The sequence below is a fragment of the Mobula birostris genome, chromosome 20 (genome assembly GCF_030028105.1).
Source record: "Mobula birostris isolate sMobBir1 chromosome 20, sMobBir1.hap1, whole genome shotgun sequence".
Lineage (NCBI taxonomy): Eukaryota > Metazoa > Chordata > Chondrichthyes > Myliobatiformes > Myliobatidae > Mobula > Mobula birostris.
The window spans coordinates 28,419,802-28,437,158 of NC_092389.1; the positions used below are offsets into that span (position 1 = coordinate 28,419,802).

At 40.7% G+C, this 17,357-nt stretch overlaps 1 protein-coding gene across 2 annotated transcripts in view; it reads left to right on the forward strand.

Moving 5' to 3' along the window:
* The window catches only part of ei24 (EI24 autophagy associated transmembrane protein), a 53,437-nt gene extending 37,370 nt beyond the window's left edge, over positions 1 to 16,067 (forward strand). For both annotated transcript variants that reach the window (XM_072238395.1, XM_072238394.1), the window contains exons 9-11: positions 4,165 to 4,276; positions 6,749 to 6,823; positions 9,602 to 16,067. In XM_072238395.1, coding sequence (XP_072094496.1) covers positions 4,165 to 4,276; positions 6,749 to 6,823; positions 9,602 to 9,764 — 350 coding nt within the window. In that variant the 3' untranslated portion in view covers positions 9,765 to 16,067. The remainder of the gene's footprint in view (positions 1 to 4,164; positions 4,277 to 6,748; positions 6,824 to 9,601) is intronic.
* Positions 16,068 to 17,357: the final 1,290 nt, after the last annotated feature.

Here is a 17,357-nt window from a genome sequence, read left to right on the forward strand (position 1 = left end):
CTTCAGGTCACCTGCTATGCCAATGGGTGCAAATGTCTCTCAACTGATGCATGCTACCTGAGTATGACTAATAGTAATTAATATAAATCTCTTGGATACACTTAATGTCATGAAGGTCTAAGATTAGATCCTACATCCGATAAACATTAGTGGCTGTGTCCTTTTGTCTAAAATAAATTTGAGGCATGTTCTCAACCTTAAAGGAAACCTAGGCAGTTGATTTAACCTTCACAGTACTGGTTGGGAACCGATGTGGAAGCATTATTTTTCCTTGGTCCGTGACTAACATGAGGAGGTAGATAGGTACAAAACTGCACGACTCCATTCAGGATTATACAGAACACACTTTGCTTATTAGCAATGTAAGATATGTATTTCAATAACATGTTTTCTTTTCTTACCCCCCCCCCCCAAACATTTTTTGTGGGATCCTCCTGCAAATATTGATACCCTTCCTTACCCCTTATGATGATGCCTTCCTAGTTATCTTGTAATTATTGATGTTGATGTTACAGATGTTGATGCCTTCCTAGTTATCTTGTAATTATTGACATCTTCCAAATGTCCTTTTCAAATGATGTACAGAGAAAATTTAGCTATACCTTATTGTGAGTTGCTACAGCTTATGCTTGTTGTGCAATTTTCCATGCCCAGCCACAGGAAGGTGAAGTTTTAATGTAACGTAGCATGTGAAATGTTGAGCATATTTGAGTGTAGTAATAAAATGTGAGTCTGATGACCAAGTCTTTGAGGAGGCATTTGACCACACAATCTTCAGGTGTGGTAGCAAAAAGGTAACTTCTGAGACACAACTTGTGGTTTCTCTGACTGTCAGTTTCTTAGTAACTTGAGCTCTGAAAAACAACCAAATCAATAACTTGGGAAAAAAATGTTGATTCCATTTAAATTTATGAAAATTTATTTTTGAGGTATGTTTTATTTCTAGGTGGGGACAATATTTGATGAACCTCCACCCACTTCTGCCCCTTTTATGTTTTCATCAAGCAAAGTGTTAACTTGTTAAGTTGATTCCTGAGATGAAAGGGTTGACTATCAAGAGAGTCTGAAAATGTTGTGCCTATACCAGGAGTAGAGCAGAATGCAAGGTGATCTTATTAAAACATGAACTTCACAGGGTGAATTCTGTGATACCTAGAATTAAGAGGCATAGTTTCCCAATAAGGGTTCAAATGGCTCTGTTTATTATCAAAGAATTGTTACGTACCCCGTAACTGGGTTGCCAAACCAGCAGAAATGGATCACTCAGTTGGAGTCTGGATTACTAGAACTAAGAAAGTTTTATTAAAGAAACAAGCAACAAGCAACACAGTAATCGAAAGGATAATAAATGCAACAGTTCAGCAATGATAACCACACATGTGCACAGAATTAAGATAACAGCCTCAATCAAGCTCTATCGTTGTCTAGGGGTAAATGACCAAATTACAAAGTGACACAAAAGTTCAGTCCAATTTAGTTCAGTTCGCAGTAATCGTTGCCATGGCGATGGACAACGTTGGGGGAGAGAGATAGAGAGAACGGGAACGACTGATCATTCAGACCTGGCTTCCACTCACAGACCGGCGATATGGCTCACAAACAGCTTCCGGGCAGGTCCTTGGTGATGTCACCTGAGGTCACCGACTGTGACCCCTCCTCCAGATGCAGTCGATCCTCTGCAGTGAACCCGGCACCCAAGCGAGGGTGGACACACACCGGGTTCCCGCTGATCGTACCTTTCCACCCTGTGCGTTGTCCGGTACTTCCCACCAACTCGTGAGAGGCGCACCGCTTCCAGGGTCTCGTTACCTCGGGTGTCGTGTGTGTGTCCTGCCTTAGCGAACCTGTCCCTTTTTATCCCCCTGCTGGGGTATCGCCTGTCCATCACTTGAAACAGTTCAGGGTTCAAAGGGGGAGCCACTCCAGATCTATCTCTATCTCTATCTCTATCTCTATCTCTATCTCTATCTCTATCTCTATCTCTATCTCTATCTCTATCTCTATCTCTATCTCTATCTCTATCTCTATCTCTATCTCTATCTCTATCTCTATCTCTATCTCTATCTCTATCTCTATCTCTATCTCTATCTCTATCTCTATCTCTATCTCTATCTCTATCTCTATCTCTATCTCTATCTCTATCTCTATCTCTATCTCTATCTCTATCTCTATCTCTATCTCTATCTCTATCTCTATCTCTATCTCTATCTCTATCTCTATCTCTATCTCTATCTCTATCTCTATCTCTATCTCTATCTCTATCTCTATCTCTATCTCTATCTCTATCTCTATCTCTATCTCTATCTCTATCTCTATCTCTATCTCTATCTCTATCTCTATCTCTATCTCTATCTCTATCTCTATCTCTATCTCTATCTCTATCTCTATCTCTATCTCTATCTCTATCTCTATCTCTATCTCTATCTCTATCTCTATCTCTATCTCTATCTCTATCTCTATCTCTATCTCTATCTCTATCTCTATCTCTATCTCTATCTCTATCTCTATCTCTATCTCTATCTCTATCTCTATCTCTATCTCTATCTCTATCTCGTCCCTTCATTACACATCTTCAGATCGCCTGTCCATCACTTCAAACAGTTCAGGGTTCAAAGGGGGAGCCGATCTTGGCAATACCCAGACTGATGGCTCCTTCATTAACATCTCCACATGCTGCTTCATTGTTCCTTATTTCTCCTTCCCCCTGAGGACAGGTGGCAGACCAACTGCTGATCACACAGGACAGCTAACATCTTATCTATGTGTATTCTCGTCACAGAATGTATACAGTATACAACCTGATGTCTGTTCTTCACAGACGTCCACAAGAAACAGAAGAACCCCAAAAGAATGAATGACCGAAAAAACATTAGAACCCCAAAGTCCCCCTCACCCCTCCCCTGCGCAAGCAGCAGTAAAGCATCAATCTCTCCCCTCCATCCATTTCAGCAAAAAGTATCAGCGCCCACCACCCACCAAGCAGTAGCAAAGCACCCAAAGAGAGACCATGATCTGCAATCAACAAAATCTATCGCTTATCCAACAGTTCGACAGCCACAGGCTTTCTCTCTCATTAATAAGGGACAGAGAGATGCCACCCATTGCACAGCGAAAGGGGAGACTAGCAGTCGCAATTACATTGTTACAGTCTGCCGCATCGTTTTTTATTCCGAGGTTCTCCAGACTCGAAATCTTAAAGAGAGAGAGAGAGAGAAAGTGTTTGGTAAACTAGAGACCCCCCTTCCGCACATCCATCACAGCAAAATCCTGATGTTCCTTCTCCCACGATGCTTCAGTCAGCAACACTGGCAAGGAATCAGTCGACCACAGAGCCACGCAGGGCCACACCCCAGAGGGCCCATCTTCCATGCCACACCTGGAAAGTGTCGGAAAACGGCCGGTTGGTCCAGGAGTGGGAACTCATCGCCGTGAAAGACCTGCAGTTTTGAGTGCCTTTGCAGATCGGGGACCTCGATAGAACCCCAGCCACCTTGAAAAGGGAAAAACAGGCATTAAAGAGAGAAATTTAATCTGTTTCCGCAGATGAACTCAAAGAGGCAGCCACTTGGTGCCGTTTTAACTGCGCCCCAATGGGGATTGGGGGTTGCCCAATACAGGAGATGAGGATTTTCTTTTATGAGGGTTGTGAATACTTTGGAATTCTGCAGCCTAGTGGTTGTAGAGACAGAGATATTGAATATACTTTTGGCATACATTGACAGATATTTCAACTTCAAGAGTATGGAGATATTGTGGGTAAACTAGTATTGTCAATTATTGGATCAACCTTGAGCTTACTGAATGATGGAGCAGGCTTAATGGGCCAATTGGCCTATTCCTATTCCTGGTTCTTAGGTAAACCCAGCTGAAGGCCCTGACAGTGGTAACATTGTGGTTGGAAGGCCTCCGAATCTGGGCATTCCTGGTCAAATGTACCTGTTGTAGGTTCATAATGGAAAGTCTGTGGCCCATTAGCCTTGTAATAACCTGAATGGAGCATCTGTAACAATTTATAATGAGATAACAAATGGATTGTTGTGAAGCATGTCAGATTGCTGTATCGACTTGCATGATCTTTGAGATTCTTCAGTTTCAATGCCTTTAGTGTATATTTTAAATGCAAAACATTATCTTGAGACATTTGTTCTTTCTCTGTTTGTATAGGGGTGGAGATGCATCAGCGCTTGTCCAACATTGAAAGGAATTGGCCCTATTACTTTGGTTTTGGATTACCCTTGGCTATTCTCACTGCTCTGCCCTCATCCTATGTGATCAGGTTTGTGCTATACAAAAACTGTCAGTAAAAATAGATGAAAAAGTACAAGTTCTTTGACATGAAGAACCTTACAATTTGCTACTTGGGCTAGGCTAAAGTATTGTATAAAGATGTGGCTGTCTGTTTTAGGAAGCTTGTCAAAGCCATTAATGGGGTGTATGAGATTTATGAGCAGAATATGGAAGGTGAGGGGTCTTCAGTTACGTGGAGAGGTTGGAGAAATTGGGATTATCTTCGTTAAAATCATAAAGGTCTTTGTAACTAAACTAAAAGTAGTGTAAATGGTAAGTGGGTCAGTAAACCAAAGAACACTGATTTAGGGTAATTATCAAAAGCCAGAATTGAAATGAGAGAAAAATATATGTAACTAGTTATAAGACATAGGACATAGGTCATTCAGCAGTTTGAGTCTGCTCTGTCATTCCATCATGGCTGATTTATTGTCCTTCACCACCCCATTTTCCTGCTTTCTCCCTGTAACCTTTGACACCCTTGCTAATCAAGAACCTATTAACCTCCTCTTTAAGTATACCTAATGACTTGGTTTCCACAGCTGTCTGTGGCAATGAATTTCACAGATTCACCACCCTGTGGCTAAAGAAGGTCCTCCTCACCTCTGTTCTAAAGGGATGTTCTTGTATTCTGAGGTTGTGCCTGCTGGTTCTAGATTCTCTCACTATTGGAAACATTCTCTCCACATCCACTCTGTCTTGGTCTATGGAGGCCTTTCAATATTTGATGGGTCTCAGTGAAATTCCACCCTCCCTCCCAATGAGTTCAGGTCCAGAGCCATCGAATGTGTTCCTCATACATTGACCCTCATTCTTGGGATTCTTTTTGTGAACCTCCTCTGGACCCTCTCCGATTCCAGCACATGCTTTCTCAGATAAGGGGCCTAAAACTGTTCACAATAGTCCAAATGTGGTCTGACGAATACCTTATAAAGCCTCAGTATTACATCCTTGCTTTTATATTCTTGTCCTCTCAAAATAAATGCGAAGGTTGCATTTGCCTTCCTCACCATCAACTCAACCTGCAAGTTAACTTGCAATGTGATCTAGAATGCATAGCCTGAAAGATTGGTTAAGGAGCTACAGCTGTAATTCTCTAAAGAGAAATGAGTACATGAATATTGAAAATTACAAAGCTTTGAGAAACAGATCGATAACTCGTTGGATGGCTGTTTCTTAGAGTAAGTATAGACCAAATGGGCTCCTTCTTGAGCTGTAAATTCTAAGATTCATTAACTTGCATTCCTTTTCAACACCACAGCCAAACACAAAAATCTATGACCTCGTCTTACTTTGGAAACTCTTGCATACTTTCACCTCAGTGGTTCTTTTTGAAGTCCTGAACATGTTGATGCTTCCAAGTTCTGTACTTTTTCCTCCAAGACATCTATTTGAATCTCACCAGGTTTACCTCCCTGCTCCTCAGATTCTGCTTGTCATATTCCAAGCCAGTTCAGTTTTCTCCAGCTAAACCTAGATAAAATTGATGTCCAATTTTACTCAGCAGGCCCCAGCACAACCCCACCTAGCCACTGGTTACAACCATCTCCCTTGCCCATTGTTTTATCATTTGTGAAATTTTGACATCTGTGCAAGCTTTGTCCTCCCCAGCACACAGATCCACAAACTCCATCACCTTTACACCTGAACACACCTGTGAAACTTCTCATGATTTTATAACCTTCACATTTGCTTTTTCCTTTGGTATCTACACTGGGTTTCTGTCCTTAGCTGCCTGCGAACTTCAGCTCATCCAAATATATATTGTGAGTACACTTTGATTCCATTCTGGACCACCCAGTACCCATGTCCTCATTGTCACCTCTCAGTCCCTCAACACCTCAGATTTGAAACTGAGCTTGTATTTGTGTCTTTGCATGCTCCCCTCTCCTGTGCATATTAGTCCTATGTAGTTCCTTCCCCAGTTTGCAGCAAAAACCCTGAAAATTAGGGATAAAGGAGAAAGAAATCAAAAAAATACACGTGGTAATAAGACAACACATGTGAAAATTGGACAAAGTGAGTATTCAGGGAAGAGAAGGAGACACAGATGTGGAGATTCGGTGTTACGGGAAGAGAGAAACATTTCCTGGCTAAATAAATCAGATTAGACCAGGGTGGATTTAAAATTTATTTTATTTAGAGCTCCAGTAACAGGCCTTTCTGGCCCAATGAGCCCCCGCCACCCAATTATACCCATGTAACCAATTAACCTACTGAACTGCACGTCTTTGAAATGTGGGCGGAAACCAGACTACCAGAAGAAACCAATATGGTCAAAGGGAGAACATACAAGCTCCTTACAGACAGTGTCTGAAAAGTTCAGTGTTTGGGTTGGGCCCAAATGTTGAAACCAGTAAGTGTTGCTGCTAGTCTACTTCCAGTGGAAACAGTATTCTGCCTAGAGCGGTGTATTAAAATGACCACTTTCCAACAGAGTATTTCTTTTTGTGTTTTACAGTGGCTGTTTGTTCTCCATTCTTTTTCCCCTGTTTATAATAAGTGCAAATGAAGCAAAAGTCCCAGTGAGGTCATTGTGAGTATACTTTGATTCTATTCTCTCTTCGCTCCTCTGAAGCAGTCCAAATATTTTGAGTTCACTATTAGAGGTTGAATTAAAGAGGAAGGTTAAGAATTTTCTGCAATCCCACAAGTATGACAGCAAACAACTTTCCACAGGCTGAGTGAGATTGATGCTGATTTGAGACTGTCTCCCAGATTTTGCTCCTCTGCTGTGATGTTTCAACACTTTTCATCTCCAGAAGCATGAAGGTGGGACAATAAGAGTGATATTACTTCACCTGATTGGAGATTTTGAATCTAACTGTGCCTGATGACAATTATCACATGCTCTCTCTCATAAGGATACATTATCTGTTTTACAGAGCTCCAGCCTTGTCCCTCTGTCCACAGTTCATACATTTCCCTCGACATTAGTGGGCAGAGTAATGTGTTTCAAGGATGATGCCAGTGGCCTTGGCAATTTGTACTAAAAACAGACGCTTATTTTCATTGTATCCGTTCTGTCTCACCCTGATAAAGTATGTTGCCCCAGTGTTACAGGATAATGTTAGGCAACCACAGCATTGCCACATCCAAATGCACTGTCATAGTCATAGTCATACTTTATTGATCCCGGGGGAAATTGGTTTTCGTTACAGTTGCACCATAAATAATTTAATAGTAATAAAACCATAAATAGTTAAATAGTTATGCCAGGAAATAAGTCCAGGACCAGCCTATTGGCTCAGGGTGTCTGACCCTCCAGGGGATGAGTTGTAAAGTTTGATGGCCACAGACAGGAATGACTTCCTATGACGCTCTGTGCTGCATCTCAGTGGAATGAGTCTCTGGCTGAATGTACTCCTGTGCCCAACCAGTACATTATGTAGTGGATGGGAGACATTGTCCAAGATGGCATGCAACTTGGACAGCATCCTCTTTTCAGACACCACCGTCAGAGAGTCCAGTTCCATCCCCACAACATCACTGGCCTTACGAATGAGTTTGTTGATTCTGTTGTTGTCTGCTACCCTCAGCCTGCTGCCCCAGCACACAACAGCAAACATGATAGCACTGGCCACCACAGACTCGTAGAACATCCTCAGCACCGTCCGGCAGATGTTAAAGGACCTCAGTCTCCTCAGGAAATAGAGACGGCTCTGACCCTTCTTGTAGACAGCCTCAGTGTTCTTTGACCAGTCCAGTTTATTGTCAATTCGTATCCCCAGGTATTTGTAATCCTCCACCATGTCCACACTGACCCCCTGGATGGAAACAGGGGTCACCGGTACCTTAGCTCTCCTCAGGTCTACCACCAGCTCCTTAGTCTTTTTCACATTGAGCTGCAGATAATTCTGCTCACACCATGTGACAAAGTTTCCTACCGTAGCCCTGTACTCAGCCTCATCTCCCTTGCTGATGCATCCAACTATGGCAAACTCCCTTTCCGTTGAATCTATTGATGCCACTCAGTTGCCTGGTTAGTCCTCTTATCTTGTCAAAGGGTACGTAAGCTATTCAAAAGTAGGAAGAAAATTATGAGATTTTGAAATGATTCAAGATTCAAACTTATTTATCATATGTACATGAAAACATACAGTAAAATGTGTTATTTGCATTAACAACCAACACAGCCAAGGTTGTGCTGGAGGCACCCTGCAAGTGTCCCACACAATCCAGTGCCATCATAGCATGCTCACAATGCTTGGCTGAACGCAACAAGTGTCAAAACAACAGGAAAACATGCACAGTCCCTCCCAACCGTGCAAATCCCAGGACAGGCTGTCTTCAGCCTGCAGTTGGCTCTGATTCACAGATATTGATCTGATATTTCAAATGATAAATAATATGAAGATTTAGCTTTAATTGCATCCATACCGAACAATTCATTGTAACACAGGAATTTCTTTGACGTGGGTAGCTAAGAATATCATAAACAAGAGAAAATCTGCAGATGATGGAAATCCAAGCAACACATACAAAATGCCGGAGGAACTCAGCAGGCCAGGCAGCATCTATGGAAAAGAGTACAGTTCACATTTCGGGCTGAGACCATTCAGCAGGACTGTTGTTTGGATTAATCTTGTGTTCTAGTTCTTTTTCTGCTAGGTTACATTCTTCAAGTGCTCATCTTCGTGCTTTTTGTGTATTATGAAAGTTCCACTGCCTTTTCAGTTAGTTCCAGATTTCTTCCTACATCTTGGGTGAAAACATTTTTCTCCTCTGCTTCCTTCTAATCCTCCTTTTAATACACTGAATTCTGTAAAATTCCTGACATTGTTACAGTTTGTCCTGCTGAGCTTATTTTGAATCCAGCTTACTATGATGTCTTGGATCCCAATGTCTTTTGCTTTGCTTATCAACCTACCACATTGAACTTTGTCAAATATGTTGCTATAATAAATCCCCAGCATCACCACATCAAAAATTCTATTAACTACACCAGGCAAATGTATACTGACTGGTTGATTTATACTGTCCCTCGGAATTTTTAGCATAACTTCATTAGGCAGCCTGATCTGTAGTTAACTAAATTATTTTCTCCCTTTTTAAGCAACAATATCACCAATAGGAATACTCCAGCACTGTGCTGGTAACCAAAAGCAATTGGAAATCAATAATCAGAGCCTTTGTTAGTTCCTAAGAAGTTGCGATACACTTACTGATTTATTGATTTTTAAAGATGTAGGACTCCTTACTGTGACTGTATTGGATGGAGGGGATGGGTGGAAGTTTGTTAGGAGAATGGGGAATTGCAGTTACTCTTTATAAACAGAACTGATTAAAGTTGTTTGCCCTTCTCTCATTCCAGTCATTTTCAGCTGCATCTCTTCTCCTTTGTGATAATGCTCAGCAACAAACTCTTTCACAAGACCGTTCATATTCAAACTGCCATGATAGCAACAGCATCATCAGAGCATCTGCCATCTCCTCATCCGTCCCCTGCCAAACAAAGGCCAATGATGCAACAGTAAACTCCAGTCCAGGACACTTTGCTTCTTGGCATTTTGCACAAGGTACACCTCCTACCTGTCCTATGAAGGCAGGACAGTTCTCAAGGAGGCTTTGAGTAGCCACGTTTTGCTTGTGTGTATATATACCTGGCAGTTCCAACGTCCAATGTAAGAATTTGTCCTCCTGCTGTGGAGCTGGGAGGTAGAAGATTTGAACTTCCATCAGATTTTAATGTGGTAAATTTTATGTGAAAAAGCATTTTATAGAAGATGTATGAGTGAGACAGAAATTGCAGCAAATACTCTCTAACTTGTGCCTAAATGTAATTTTTTTTGTGTACACATTTGTGCCAAGTACGTGACTTACAGAATACAGTGCTACGTTTTATTGTTGCTTTGAGGGAGTTTTGGGCGGGGAGTTGGAAGATGAGAGGAACTGTGTGTGGGATAGTAAAAGTGTAACTGTGCTTGTGTCAGTTTTAGTCTCAGTCCAGATTACCATCAGGGATATCGTAATGGAACTTGTGTTCCAGCTCAACATTAAACCAATAATGATAATGGTAAGTGTATTTGTGATCCTCTTGAATTAGTGAAGCCTGATATTTTTTTTTTTTTTTGTTTTTGGAAAAATGGTATTTTGAAGAAGGAAGAATTGTGTACTACAATGGACTTTACAAGATCTTGCTCCTCAACTAAAAGTGAAATGTATTCTTAATGTAACATTTTTTTTTCTCTGCTGATGTCCTCAAATCTGCTCTGTTATAGTTAGGATAAATGTTCACACCACTGACTATTGGATCTATGGCTGAGTCACTTACTGACATGCAAGCTCAGTGAAAGTAAAGTTAATTTGCATTAATCTAAGACTGGGAGAAGACACTGAACTGTTCCGTACCTGACATGCCTTCTGTAAACTGTACCAAAGAGGGTTAGGTCTCTTTTGCTGAACTCTACCAGATTGGATGCTTAATTTTAAGTCTATTGAATGATGAACCAAAAATTCTTTGAAAGTAACCACAAACTGTGGGGAACCCAGAATTTGTCACCAGTAATGTTCCAGGCAAGTGATCCTGATCATAAGACCAAAATTTTTGTAGCAAGTCCATTGAAGCAGCCCCTTCCTGCTTATAAAACTGAACTATTCACGTTAAGAAGTCAAATGAACAAAGTTTTATTATTGAGTCTACTTGATGTTAAACAATGTGGTGTTGAAGAGTACAACTTGAACAAAATGTAGGAAAGTTGGTGAAAGATCAGGTGCCCTCTTCTTCCAGCCTATCCCCCAAATGGTAGTGTCATGCTTTGCAAACTTGGAAGTTTTGTTCATTCGTGTGCTTTTTGACTTTGGCCTTTTTTCCCCCTGGATTGGTTGCTGTTCAGTGGGCTGCTATATCTCATCTAACAGATATAGGTTTATGAGTCTGGCTAAGGTATTTCATTACTAATGATTATCCTTTGGTTGATTTTCAATAGCTAAATTTAAAAAGAAAATTAAAAGAGCAAGGTACATCTGTAATGAAGAGCCAGTATGAGTTGGCTGTCAAGTCCTTAATGTATATATCTGATTTCAAGGAACTAGAGTATCTTTATGTCAGACAGGGGAAGGGAAAGGGAAATATTGAAGAGCTATAACTATCTTTATCCTAATTGGAGAATGGCACTGGTGAACAAAAGAGAATGCAGGATCTCTTCAAAAGTGTAAGAAAGATCAAAGATAGACACTGTGTCACTTTATTAGGTACCACTTCAAGGTTCAACATGTTGTGAGCTCAAAGATGCTCTTCTGCACACCACTGTTATAATGGGTGGTACTGTCACCTTCCTATCAGCTTGAACCAGTCTGTTATCTTGTTTTTCACACTATTCTTTATAAACTCTAGAGACTGTTATGCGTGAAAATCCCAGGAGATCAGCAGTTTCTGAGATACTCAAAGCTCCCCATCCAGCACCAACAACCATTCATTGTTAAAAGTCACTTAAATCAAACTTTTTCTCTATTCTGATGTATGGTCTGAACAGCAACTGAATCTCTTGACCATGTCTGCATGCGGTTATGCATTGAGTTGTTGCCACATATTTGGCTGATTAGATATTTGCATTAATGAGCAGGTGTACCTAATAAAGTGGCCACTGAGTGTACTTGTGATCAAAGCCACCATGTATGAAATCGACTGCTTGTGTCAGTGATGTGGGCAGCTATTGATTAACAGAATAATCTACTGCATTGTGTATACAGAGGGCTGCAGATTGAAGCTAAGTAAAGTTACTGTAAAATTAGCTTTAGGTGAACTTGACTCAAGTCTTGGCCATACTTGTTCCCTGACCTCCAATTCCACATGACTTAATGTGACAGATTTTTTCTATTAAATTTGTGCTTTCCCATCATCATCATAAAAAGTGATGGCTGTTTGGTGAGGGATAGGGTACTATCTAACCCAGCTCCCAACATACAACCAGATCACTGTACAGGTATGAAGTAGGAAGACCATTCACCTATCCAGAAAGACATTAAAGGTCTCTGCGAAATGTGATTCAAATGTTCCAGGGCTTTCATTTTCACTTTCTTACCACAAGTCTATTCTGTGGATCGATCATGTTACAAAAAAAATTTCCTGGAATGAGTTCCATTTTTTTCCCCTTACATCCGTTTAGAGTTTAAAATTGTTCCACGTCTTAGTGGCCAGACATGCTTTTGTAAGGTTGTTGTTTGTTATTTCTCCTTGTTGTTGAAAAGTTATTTCTCTAGCCTTTCCACCTAACTGTTCCCCAAACATGGCTTTTTGAATACTTTGCAACTCCAATGAACAGAAGTCAGCATTACAGGTGGAGGCAACAAATCCACTTCAACTAATTTCAACTAGTGGGGGGAAAATGCTTTTAAACATGTTCTAACACTGAGATTTAATGCACTTGGTATTTGAAAACTTATATTTTATGTACCTCTTAGTCCCCCTATATCTGTCCTAGTGATTGGCCATTGGCCAAATTCATAGAAACATAGAAACATAGAAAATAGGTGCAGGAGTAGGCCATTCGGCCCTTCAAGCCTGCACCGCCATTTATTATGATCATGGCTGATCATCCAACTCAGAACCCCGCCCCAGCCTTCCCTCCATACCCCCTGACCCCCGTAGCCACAAGGGCCATATCTAACTCCCTCTTAAATATAGCCAATGAACTGGCCTCAACTGCTTCCTGTGGCAGAGAATTCCACAGATTCACCACTCTCTGTGTGAAGAAGTTTTTCCTAATCTCGGTCCTAAAAGGCTTCCCCTCTATCCTCAAACTGTGGCCCCTCGTTCTGGACTTCCCCAACATCGGGAACAATCTTCCTGCATCTAGCCTGTCCAATCCCTTTAGGATCTTATACGTTTCAATCAGATCCCCCCTCAATCTTCTAGATTCCAACGAGTACAAGCCCAGTTCATCCAGTCTTTCTTCATATGAAAGTCCTGCCATCCCAGGAATCAATCTGGTGAACCTTCTTTGTACTCCCTCTATGGCAAGGATGTCTTTCCTCAGATTAGGGGACCAAAACTGCACACAATACTCCAGGTGGGGTCTCACCAAGGCCTTGTACAACTGCAGTAGTACCTCCCTGCTCCTGTACTCGAATCCGCTCACTATAAATGCCAGCATACCATTCGCCTTTTTCACCGCCTGCTGTACCTGCATGCCCACTTTCAATGACTGGTGTATAATGACACCCAGATCTCGTTGCACCTCCCCTTTTCCTAATCGGCCACCATTCAGATAATAATCTGTTTTCCTATTTTTGCCACCAAAGTGGATAACTTCACATTTATCCACATTAAATTGCATCTGCCATGAATTTGCCCACTCACCCAACCTATCCAAGTCACCCTGCATCCTCTTAGCATTCTCCTCACAGCTAACACTGCCGCCCAGCTTCGTGTCATCCGCAAACTTGGAGATGCTGCATTTAATTCCCTCATCCAAGTCATTAATATATATTGTAAACAACTGGGGTCCCAGCACTGAGCCTTGCGTACCCCACTAGTCACCGCCTGCCATTCACAGACTCCTGTGGCCCATCCTATGATAATCTCACAGAGACATTGGATAAAGGTTACTAACAAATATGGGAATGATGATAAGGAGTTTTCTTCTCCTCCCCCTGCTGCCCGCTCTGATATTGGAAGCAGCAATTACCACAACTAGTTCTGCCAATAATACGTGTACCAAGAAAGGAGAACAAATGTGTGGAAGAGATTTGCTATTTTGCCCAACTGAGATACTGTGCATCGCCTGTTCTCAAATGAGTAATATGAAGCTTAATATGCATAGTTAGCTCAGTAATGATGTTAGTGCATAATTCTGCAAAGAAAAGTTTTGAATATGATAAACCTCAATGTCAGAGGCAAAATCATAACTAGTATAGTTGTGTCTTAGTTATTTTGCACTTTGTTTATTTGATCTATGCTGTTCATCAAGCTGGTTGCTTAGTTATTACCAAGCTTTCTTAACCTTGAATGTGTAGAATTAAATGGAAGGCCATTCTCAGGTGCAGACTGCAGCAAAGGGCCATTTTAGAATAAAGACAAATTTGCATTGACTCTCTCAGATGTTGATTTTTTTTTTTTCCCTTACTCATATTTCTTTCCCCCTTTTAATGCATCCATCACTTCCTTATACTGAATACTTCTCTGTAGCTGACACTGTGGGACTTCTGTACGAAATTCTTAATTACATTTTACAGCATGATTCACTCCAGCCTGTAGCTTAAATATATTCATCATTATTATTCAATATTTAATTAACGAATGAGTTGATCCAAAAAAAGACTGCCTTGGTGTGATTAGTATATCTTTGATTAACAGCAGCCCTCCAAGCAAAGTAGGTTTGGTTTTGGTTTATAACTATTGCATGTGGTCTTCACTTCCAGAGATCACCTGTACTGAGAATGAAGTCCACCCTCATTACATACAGTTGTAACTAACTACAGGTGAAGAAACTTCACAATGTCATTGGTCCTCATTCTTCCTCACCTTAAACCCCCCCCCCCCACCTCAGTCCATTTGGTCCATGAATGAGTGAAGTTGATGGCATTGTAGATTTCCTGTAAAGAATTAATCTGTGGGAATTGTAACAGCATTCACTTAAATTTACTGTGCAGTGATCATGTCTTTTGTCTGCTGAAGAAAAGCATTAATAGTGAATATTTCTTCTTCATTAAGTTGCCTCTAGACTGTTGCATCTGCCTCACAGCATTACTGTTTGATATAATTAATTGCACATAACTTGGAATCTTGTTTATATTATATGGTTGCGATTTATCATGCAGTTGAAACACCATCTCTAAATGTGAAATGTTAAGCTGTGAGGTTCTAGTAATTGATGGATTATTGTGCTATCCTTGTACATCTGTAAAAATGTATGTTTTAACTTTCATCCTTGAAGCTTAAAAAGGTTCAACTAGATGTTGTCAGTTCAGATTCCTTCACCCCACCACTGCACACACCAACTCCCAAACACTGCTATTTCATTCATCTACTTCCATTTCTGATGTTTTGTAATACAGATTGCAGCTATCAAATTACACTTGCTGCACTGACTGATGAAATCTTTCTGCAGTTAAATTACTGAGGGCTGGACAAAGCTAATGAAATATTTCTTTAACCAAGTCCCACCTTTTGAGGGGCCAAGTCAGTCAGGGGTACTGTTGCATTGATGCTGGTTCTGTGTGACATGTTTAACACTATGTATATGCAGGGTGTTTAAAGATGAGGGGTGGGTTCAGGGCATCACCTCTTCCCAACATCCACCACCTGCAGCAGGGACACTGAACACTAACTGTTACTCATCTTGGTGCAGGTCTAGCAATTGGTTGTGCTGCCCCTAGTTACTTGGCTATAACAATGTCAACTGAGTGGTTAGTCAGAGGTGGGGATATATCCACAATGCTAAATACTTTTCCCACAACAAACCAAAAAAGGAATGTTAAATATGTGGTTACAGGTGTGCTGAAAGACTGAGTTAAAATGTTTCCTTGGCAAGCTGCTTGTACTTATTTCTATGAAGGACAATGTTAAACTATTTCTAATGTACATTTATAAACTTCATAAAGCATGTTGCTTTCAAACTACAGGAAGCTAAAGCTGGTTAACTTTAAAATAAAAACATGTCTTAATGTGTGGTGTTTTGTGAACTTGTATAAAGTTTTACAAGTTGTTTTACATTGTATACTTTTGTACTGAGGATAGATCCTTGGCACCTGTCAGTCTGAGGATTTCACAAAACAGTTTAGTTTACTTGTCAATGTACGTACCACTGAACATGGAAATAAAGGCACTTGTACCACTTGGAATCACAATTTCTGAATGAGAAACTGAAGAGCAAGAATGTGCATTTTTGGAACCTGCAGGAAAAAAAAAACAAGTTAGTTAGGGAAAGTGCTTCTATAACTTTCATACAGGACACTCAATTCATCACCTTAGTTATGTCAGAGGTTGAGACCAATCTCTGACCAGTAGTTCAGCACCTTGTCAAAGGATTTCTGAACAGAATGAAAGGCTGCTAAACAAGATAAGATGAAATTGATGGCTTTGTGGTTGAATTTGCAAATGATACAAGGATAGATGGAGGGGCAGACACTGTTGAGGAAGCAAGAAATCTGCAGAAGGACTTGGACAGATTAGGAGAATGGGCAAAAAAGTGGCAGATGGAATACAGTATAGTGTAGGGAAGTGAATGGTCATGCACTTTGGTAGAAGGAATAAAGACATAGACTATATTGTAAATGGGGAGAAAATTCAGAAATTGGAGGTGCAAAGGTCAAGGGAGTCCTCATGCAGGATTCCCTAAAGGTTAACTTGCACGTCGAGTCAGTGGTAAGGAATGCAAATGCATTGTTAGCAGTATTTTCAAGAGGACTAGAATGTAAAAGTAATGATGTAAACCTGAGCCTTTATAAATGTCAGATCACATTTGGAAGCAGTTTTGGGCCCCATATACAAGAAAGAATGTGCTGCCATTGAAGATGATCGAGGAGATTTATGAGAATGATCCCAGGAATTAAAGGGTTAATATATGAGGCGTGTTTGATGGCTCCAGGCCTGTACTCGCTGGAGTTTAGAATATCAGTGAAACCTACTGAATATTGAAAGGCTGAGATAGTGTGGATATGGAGAGAATGATTCCAATAGTCTAGGTCCAAGGACACTGCCTGAGCCAAGGTGGATGTCCCTTTAGAACAGAAGTGAGGAATTTCTTTAGTTGGAGAGTGGTGAATCTGGATTTCGTTGCCATGGATGGTTGTGGAGGCTAAGTCATTGGATATATTTAAAGTAGAGGTTGACAGATTCTTGATTAGTAAAGGTGTTAAAATTTACCGGGAGAAGGTAGGAGAATGGAGTTCAGAGGAATAATAAATCATCCATGGTTGGGTGGCTTAGTGAACTCAATGGGCTGAATGGCCTAATTATGGTCCTACGTCTTATAGTCTTATCTTTGTCCATTAATATACTTTATTAAAATGCATATAATCATACTGATTTAGTCCAAGAAAGAATGAGCAATTTTAAACAATTACCTTGATGAGAAGATATTATGGTAAAATTGGGAAATATTTGGAATATTGCATATGTATCACCA